This window comes from Sinocyclocheilus anshuiensis, unplaced genomic scaffold (assembly GCF_001515605.1).
Source record: "Sinocyclocheilus anshuiensis isolate Anshui unplaced genomic scaffold, SAMN03320099.WGS_v1.1 scaffold205, whole genome shotgun sequence".
Lineage (NCBI taxonomy): Eukaryota > Metazoa > Chordata > Actinopteri > Cypriniformes > Cyprinidae > Sinocyclocheilus > Sinocyclocheilus anshuiensis.
The window spans coordinates 948,877-957,496 of record NW_015536497.1 but is presented as its reverse complement, the minus strand read 5'-3'; the positions used below and the strand labels follow the sequence as shown (position 1 = coordinate 957,496).

Here is an 8,620-nt window from a genome sequence, read left to right as displayed (position 1 = left end):
TAAATAACTGCATAATGTAATTGATGCCACTCTATAAAACTTCCCAGTGCGGAAATGTATTGGCATCTATCGTGGAGCGCTAGAGTACTGTCATAAGGCAATTTCTTCTAAAAAGTCTGTTAGACAAAGCTGAACTCAAAAGAGGTCGCTTATAGTGAGCTTTATTAATGAAATCTTCGGTAAGTTCATCTATGCGTCAGAACAGTCTCCCTCAGCGCGTCCTGAGCGCAGCGGATAAAGTTGGGCGAATGGGCGTTCGTTCATTAGCCGTCCGTATGACATCGTCTCAAAAGGGAATTCTCGGACAGTCCCCTATAAAACCGGCTGTTCTCTCCAATGCTGTAGTCACTGAGAGCACAGCCGCTGCTATCAAACACAGGACGTCTCGAAAACGGTCAATTTCTACCGCCATGTCTTCATACGCGTCTTCATACTCTCGTCGCGTCAATGCCGCCGTGAGCGGCGTCAAATTCGGCACGGCGCACCGCAAGAAAGCCTCGCCGAACATCTTCGAGAACGTCAACCAGGACGCCCTGGTGAAACTCTTCGAGAAAGCCGGAGACCTGAAGGCGGCGGAGAGAGCCAGGAGCATCCTCGCGCTGCACCAGGATCCTGAGGGCATTTCCAGAGCGCTCATGGCTTCGAAACTACAGTTCGCACTTAAACGCAGGAAGGGAGCAATTAAATTACAATAAACATCCATATCCATACGTTTTTCTCTGGTGTAGAGAAGTAGGGGAGACTGGGGATGGTTGTAACATTTTTGACATTTCTGTCTGTATATTGGAGTTCTTGTAAATCAGTGTGTTCAAATTGTGATTCAAACTAGTCACAAGTGCCTGCTATTAAATGGTGTAGCTGTTATCTTTGCAGCATAACACAGAAAATGCATGGTTTATTTCCAAACACAAGGAGTGAAATGTTACAATTCACCTCATATAGTCCGGGTTAGTTGTAACATACCCTGGGGTAAGATGTAACATTATGCAATAAGGATTATGAATAAAAAAAATATATATTAAAAAAAAAAGGATTTTGGAAGGTTTTGAGCAAATTGCTCCAACAATTGAACACTGTGTGTGTGTGTGTGTGTGTGTGTGTGTGTTTGTTTTTAATAATGTTTGTTAATGTCAGTCATAGTAATTGGCCATAATAAAATTTAACTTGAACACTTGAACTTTGAGAGATGCCCCTCAGTTTGTCTTTCTTTTCCAAGACCTAGGCATATTGAAAATCAAAGTAAACACATTAATTAAAAAAAAATAGCTTGGGGTAGGTTATAACATGTTTCATTGCTGTTACAACTAACCCAGTGTCTTGTAGCCATAAACTAGCTCACCTTACAGTGAACAGCCAAAACATTAGCACTAACAACTTGAATGAAAAAATCTCTACACAGACACATAATACATATAATTTAACTTTAATGAGTTTAACTACAAAGCAGGGACTGCCATCACAAAAAATTAAGTATAAAAAAAGAGAATGAGCAGATTTGTAACTTGTTCCTTATTTGAGAAATTGCATCTGACACGTGTTACAACCATCCCCGGTCACCCCCTACAGCAGTTTTTTTTTTCTCTCAGTGGATGCATAAGATTTCCTGACAAAAATTAAGAGATTACTGTCACAGATTTTTTTTTAAATCATAATTTTATATTTTATAATAAAACCATAGACATTTCTAACGATTGATTGTTATGGCTCTCTGCATGTTAACAGGTCACCCTGCAGTTTTCTGTAAAATAAACTTTTTCTCTAAAATACAATGATGTAATTATTATTACAGTTATCCTTTAATACTCTGTTTTGTATATTATAGTGAAACTGTTATTACAATAGTGATATTTCTTAGTTTGTTTAATGTTTTTATATAGTAATAATAGAACATTAATGTCCTGAACTGCAATACTGGTGGTTGTTTTTCGAGATGGTAACATGTTTTATTCTTGTGCTACAATTGTGTGGCCTGGATGTGCTACAAATCTTTCAAGCTCTGTAGCACCAGTGCTATTTGCAAAAAAAAGTTAAAGTGTCACCTTCCATTTTCATTCCACTAAACGCAGCTTTGAAGCCCTCGTTTTCTGTTTATATCACCAGATCGTGATCTTGATTGAATCACCCACAATCTGATTCCTAAATGACAACAATTCTGCTAGACTAAAGACTGTGAACTTGTTACATACTGCTGTCTCTGCTGTCATCACTGTTGTACAATTGTCAAAGGTTTAATACACTCTAAAAAATGCTGGGTTGTTTTAACCCATCATTTTTTTTTAAATAGTGATTTTCAATTTATCCAGAATCATGCTGCTCTAGTTGGTCATTTACCCACATGTAATGGGGTGGGGGGTCTTAGGGGCTAAGCCTCTTATCTCTTCAGACCCTAGCAACGCACCTGGTTGAAGTATTTCAATCTAAATGAATAGTGACTTGCCGCTGAAATATCGCTAATGTGGCCTTGCTTTTACATGCGATTTTAGGGTCGTATATGTGATGTCATCATTTTAATTAAATAAAGAGAAACTTAAATGAAATAATCTCCCTGACTTCAAGTGTACTGTATATCTTAAGGCCAGTTCACACCAAGAACAAACTAAATAGCGTCCACACCAATGGACGATAACGTTTCTTTTCAGCTCTGTCCTCTGCCCCTTTAAAAGCTTGGATTCTGATTGGCTGTCAATGTTTTTTTCATTCATCGGATCGTTCTGAAACGATATCTTTAGCTGTGGTGGGGATATCCGATTCTCAGACATATTGGTTCTTTAATAATGAATAAAGTGCAGTCAAGGTATTAGCCTATATAAAACAACCTTTAGTGTAAATATGTTCCAGGCAGGAAATCATTTCACTTTACACTTGCTTTTAATACATGTTTTTCATGAAGCGTGTAAATTAGTCAATAAGACATGTTGGATATTTGCACTTAAATATAATAACACCTCTTCCCCACCATTAAAATATAATGTGCCTATACACTGTTCAAAATACTTCATATTCATTCATGCACTGTAGGCAGCAGAAATATGTTTTAGAAAAAGTATGGTTCTGAACCACTGCCGATATGGCTTAAATCCAGATTAAACATCGAACAATAGTCTTGTAGGCCCTGAGAGCTAGTATTGTTTTATGGTGAGTAAACTATTTGATACTAGAAATCTTTTCAGCCAATCATTCACATTAAATGAGCAGAGTCCCAGCAGATGTCACAGAACTAATCGTGTCTGTTCTCTGAGATGAGAGTGTTTTCTGATGTTGACGGTGTTATCCATAAGCAACAGTCAGATACTTCTAGTTTAATCCAGTTTTCACATGCTTTTAAAGGTAGATGTCAATATGGATCAGAAATATGACATTGTTTTAGCAAAGTATTAAATAACATATAAGTTTTAATCCAGTTTCAAGAAGACTGTTGGTAGTGATAGTGTGGCCCTTCTCACATGCTTTATTTTATGACACAAAAGCAAAACAATTTAACCAAAAATATGTTTAAGTACCAAAACTATTGTTTACCACTGGACTGTCTCTATAATGACGTTAAAAGCTCAGATTTTCTTTGTCTCTAGAGGTATTATTACTAAAATGGCTGTTCATTTATTGTCAAACCGAGGATCACATCTAATCCAACTGTCTACCCTCATTTAATCTGACTCAAAATACTCTCAAATTACGTTTTGTTTTTACAGACCCAACCACATTAAAGTGTTCTGAAGCGAAGTAAGCTGAAAGTAGACTTTTCAGGTATTCTCAAAAAGAAATGCCTTGCAGTTCTTAAAGGGTTAGTTCACGCAAAAATGAAAATTCTGTCATTAATTACTCACCCTCATGTCGTTCCAAACCCGTAAGACCTCCGTTCATCTTCGGAACACAAATTAAGATATTTTTTATGCATTCTGACAGCTCTCTGACCCTCCCATAAACAGCAAGGGTACTACCACGATCAACGTCCAGAAACGTAGCAAGGAGTTCGGTAAAATAATCCATGTGACATCAGGGGTTCAACCGTAATATTACGAAGCTACAAGAATACTTTTTGTGTGCAAAAGAAGAAGAAAAAAAAAACATTATTCCACAATTCGTCTCCTGAATCCACTGAACGCAAACAGCGTATGTTGTTCTGTGTCAGCCGCACCACACTGATACGTTGTTTTCGTTCAAATCAAAGCACAAACAACGTAGAAAACGGCACAGTGCTTGCTGTGCTTCTGATTATTGTATTTAAATTTATACATGTAGTATATGTATATATTTAATAATAATTATGTATTAAATAAATTACATATATTTAATAATAGTTACAACATTTATTCCTATTATTATTATTATTATTATATTGTTGTTTTGCTGGGTATTTTTCTTCTTGTTGCATTAATTCTACAGATTCTCACAGATTCCAGATTAAACCAGTTGTGGACTGATGAGAAAGGGGAACTTACAGTTCAACTAGAGTTGTCATACTTCATCTTTTTATCAATCTGTGGGCAGCACTGTGTGTCAGTGTGAGTCACCGTGACCCTTCCAGTGAATCAAGAATAAACACAAGGATACAAACACCCCCGCAGCTCTCTGAACAATCACATTCATTTAAAGTAACTGTATTTCATGGTTAATTGCATTTTCATTAGACTGACATAATCATATTAAGTAATGAACTTACAACTGACAAGAGTGTGTACTGTGTGAAGATGAATAATTCAGATGGAATCTCTGGCTGTTCTGAATACCTCTCAGGGCTAAATTTTTCCTCGGAAATCGAATGTCAGCCCACGGTGCATGTGAACATCTGTTAGTACGTACAGTAAGATGGAAAAATGCCCCAAAGATAGACTTTGTAGGAATATTATTCATACTCTTGGTCCTGTCTGAATGACTGAGTTTTTGTTTGTTCTTTTATGGAACAAAACGGCAGAAACTATATATTTGGTTAATTCTTGATAACTGTTTAGTGAGCTTCTTGGAATGGTATTGCCTGTGTAAGACTTCTGAGATACAGACAATACAAACACAGTGTATTAACATAGAGACATCTGCTTCCACATCTCACTGAGAGAAGATCTTTCACATTTCACTTCACAAGTGATAGTCACAGTCATGTTTGGTATCATTTGAATAGTCTCCGTGCGACTGGTACAATGGTCTCAATCTTACAAGAAGTAGACTAAAAGGTAATACAGATCCAGGAGTTTAGAGATATGTTGCTTACTGTAGAGGGTGTGCCATTCCTCGGTGTCTTTCATGCAAATTAACACCTGTCCCCAAATGGTGTAAACTCTCCACGTTTAGGCCTTAATCAATGCAAATCCCAATTGTTAGTTCCTGTCTCCATTTGGGGGATGCTTGTCTTGGTCTGGGTACTGGGTAAATGTTGCAAGAAGATCGGGGCGCTTCTGTAGCCAGATGAGCCCAGAGTGTGTCCATACACTTAGAAAGGGAATGAAGACAAGAATAATAGTGGACAAACAACCAATTTGCATTTCGAGGTCATAATAAAATAGAGTCAGATTAGAGTTTAATAGAAATTAAATTACTTTGCACACCACCATTGGATACCTTCGTTGGGCCTATTGAGTGGACCTTGCACCTGGTATTCTTTATTTTGATCATACTATATTCATTTGCAGTGCTTTTTAAACTGCAGTAGATTTCGAGCTTCCTAAACCTGGAATCTTGTGGTAAAAGCATCCCTCCCTCATGTTTACTGTCAGCGAGGATCTCTATAGGTCACAGCATGCCATGATAAACAGTGAAAACTGTGTTGTGCATTCTGCTGTTTATAGTTCAGTCTCAAGATATTTCCTGCAAGCTAATTTAACTGGTAGCTGGGGTGCTGTCCTCTTGAGGTTATTCTGTGCCATTTGTATCTTCTTCTGTATACAAACATGTTTTTCATCTATTATAATAGACAAATAATATAATAGACATTTTCAATATTTTTTGAAAATGTAAAGCGATGCACACGTTGAAGTGGGGCACCATATTTTAAAAAGGTTAAAATCACAATAAATATTATAGAGACAATAGAAAATTGGTCCTGTTGACAAAACGGAGGTAAACTAGTGTTTTAAAGTCAGAAAACCTCTAGGTTTTATGTTGTCAGTAAAAATAGCTTTCCAGTGGCCTTCCAGTATTTTCTTATAGTCTGATATAATGTACATACTTTTCAAAATGCTGCTGAGGTTGAACCATGTTCAGTCGTCTTGAAGCATACAGTATATCTGGTTTGATTTTAGACTCATGTTAGTTTGTAAATGATTCGTTTAGTACAGTCAATGATGATTAGTACAGTCAAGTAAAATAGATCTGGCTGGTTCATTCAGCAGAGTTGGCTCTATATCAAGATCATTTTGTGCACTCTGTACAAATTTATGCACATGACTCCACCTTCTGGACAGTAAAGGATTTGCACCTTTTGTATTTTCAGTGTAGGTTTTTTGTTTTAACGAACCAAAACCACTTTTTTTTACATTGAGAACCGTCTGTCCGGCCATTGAATTGTAATTCTTTCAAATATCACTGACATCAAAAGGATAGTTCGCAAAAAAATTAAAATTCTGTCATTTACTCATCATCACGTCCTTCCAAAACTGTATAACTTTGTGTGTGTGTGTGGAACACAAAAGACATTTTGAAGAATGTTGGTAATCATGAATGTTGTTGTTTTTGACCATTGCCTTCCATTGTATGGATGAAAAACCATCAAGCCATTTCTCAGAAAATTTTCTTTTATATTCCACAGAAGAAAGAAAGTGATACACGTTTGGAACGACTTAAGGGAAATACATTTTGGGGTGAACTATCCCTTTAACTATGCGGAAAAGTATTTTATTTACCTGTCCGCTTGTCCATCAGTCGTAATGAGCAAATGGTTTCAGTCCTCCGTGAGTTTAGTTGAGCTTTTGAATCGACTCGGAGCCAGTGAATACCACAGCCCTCAAACCCCGACATATGGAAGAATTTTACACTCAAAGAACTCTGGGAATGAGTAAAAACAAACAAGTTTACAAGCGTGCCCTCGAATCTCTATAACGAATGACACTCGATGACTATCACGGCCTAGGCCTATTTAGTGGCTTGTTTTTAACAGTGCAATTTGCAATGGTCAAATTGAAGGAAGCAGCCAGTTCATCTCAAGAAATAACAAGCCAGACAGACTTGCAAAGGCAGCAGAACATCATACAACATGCATCCTTTGGTTTTATCTGGTAGATATAATGAAAATGTGGTGTATTGTGCTTGATGATGCTGGTCTTACTGTCGGTGTGAGGAAATCCATCACGCACTGATACTGAGTGAGCAGTTTAATTGAGATTACAGATACTTTCAGAAAATGTGCTCCACAAATTCAATTTCTAATTCATATGACAGAACAATGTTGGCTTCTGGCACATGACATTTTGTCGTCCAAGACCCTCTCTATATGCTATATTATCAATGGCCCTTGCTGTGCTATTTGCATTCATTTGAATAATCAATCGTGATATTGCAGAGATGCATAATGAGCTGAACCCACAGAAATACGGACTCACAGCTGCAGTTGCACTTTATATCTTTGCTACAGAACAACTTAATCAAACCGCAGTGTTTAAACTGGCTTATTTTGTTAACTAAAGCTGCATTTTAATATTGCGCCACCTTAATTCCATGTTTTAAGATTTCAGTAACTGTATGACTTTCTCAAAGCATGATAAAACCTTCTAAAATGGAGATTTCGAGAAACATTTTCAGTACATCAGGGAACAGTCATCAAGAGAAACTACTCCGGGCCCTTCAGAGATCCAGCCACTCACTGTCTGTTGGGAATCACTTGCAATCCATTTCATTTCTAAAGGCTGTCTTACATTGTTCCTTTTATCTTTAAAGCCCTATGGGTCCTCTTACAATGCACATCATTTCAGCAGAATGAAAAACACTAAGAAAAAGGTCTTTGGGAGACACTGAGATGTGATTTATGGGGATAGCTTTGTGTTCTGTTGTTTGCTTCTCATTCCAGTACTAAAACAACAGTGGCACTTGCTAAATAAGTGTGAGTTAGTATTGTGACACAGAAAGTCAGGCATTCATATTGATAGTGTTTGAAGCTGCATGATACTATAACATAAAGAAAACAGAACTACTAATCGTATTTGTGTCAGAATTGATTTTATGTCATTTATAAGAGATACAATTTTAATTATAAATAATGCTAGCAACTTAGCTTCATTTTAAAAAGTCATAATTTGGGGGATAATTAGATTATTTGGGCTTTTTTTAGTGGAAACACAAAGCTTATGTGCACAAACGGAAATCAGTGTTCAGTCCTTTGTGAAAAGCACTAAAATTACCCCAATTTCAGCAAAGTACAGCATGATAGCAGAATATTAATTTTTCATCTCAGTAATGCTTCCTTATAGTTAACACTTGGGTTTCTTGCTTCTACAGTCATTGCAAGAGATAGTAAATAGTTCATTTTCTGTCTATTCATACAGCAGCTAATGTAGAAAAAGCGTTTGCTGAACATTTAGAATGACACGTCACTAGAAAGTCTTGTGGAAGTTATGAAATTACTTTTGTTAGTATGCTGATTAAATTCAGCTTCAAAATGTTGACAAAGTCTTATTTCAATATCATTCGAGAGCAA

At 36.8% G+C, this 8,620-nt stretch overlaps 1 protein-coding gene across 1 annotated transcript; it reads left to right on the top strand.

The window, feature by feature from the left end:
* The first annotated feature begins 209 nt into the window (after positions 1–209).
* Positions 210–3,714, top strand: LOC107688371 (protein C8orf4 homolog). The gene is made up of 2 exons (XM_016486032.1): positions 210–652; positions 3,690–3,714. The coding sequence occupies exons 1-2, from the start codon at positions 249–251 to the stop codon at positions 3,712–3,714; spliced, it is 429 nt and encodes a 142-aa protein (XP_016341518.1). The 5' UTR covers positions 210–248.
* The last annotated feature ends 4,906 nt before the right edge of the window (positions 3,715–8,620 follow it).

Excerpts from the sequence above, each read along its gene's own strand:
- LOC107688371 (XM_016486032.1), top strand. The coding sequence starts at position 249 with ATGGGCGTTCGTTCATTAGCCGTCCGTATGACATCGTCTCAAAAGGGA. Across the intron at positions 653-3,689 it reads CTCATGGCTTCGAAACTACA|ACCCAACCACATTAAAGTGT; the intron begins GTTCGCACTTAA and ends TTGTTTTTACAG.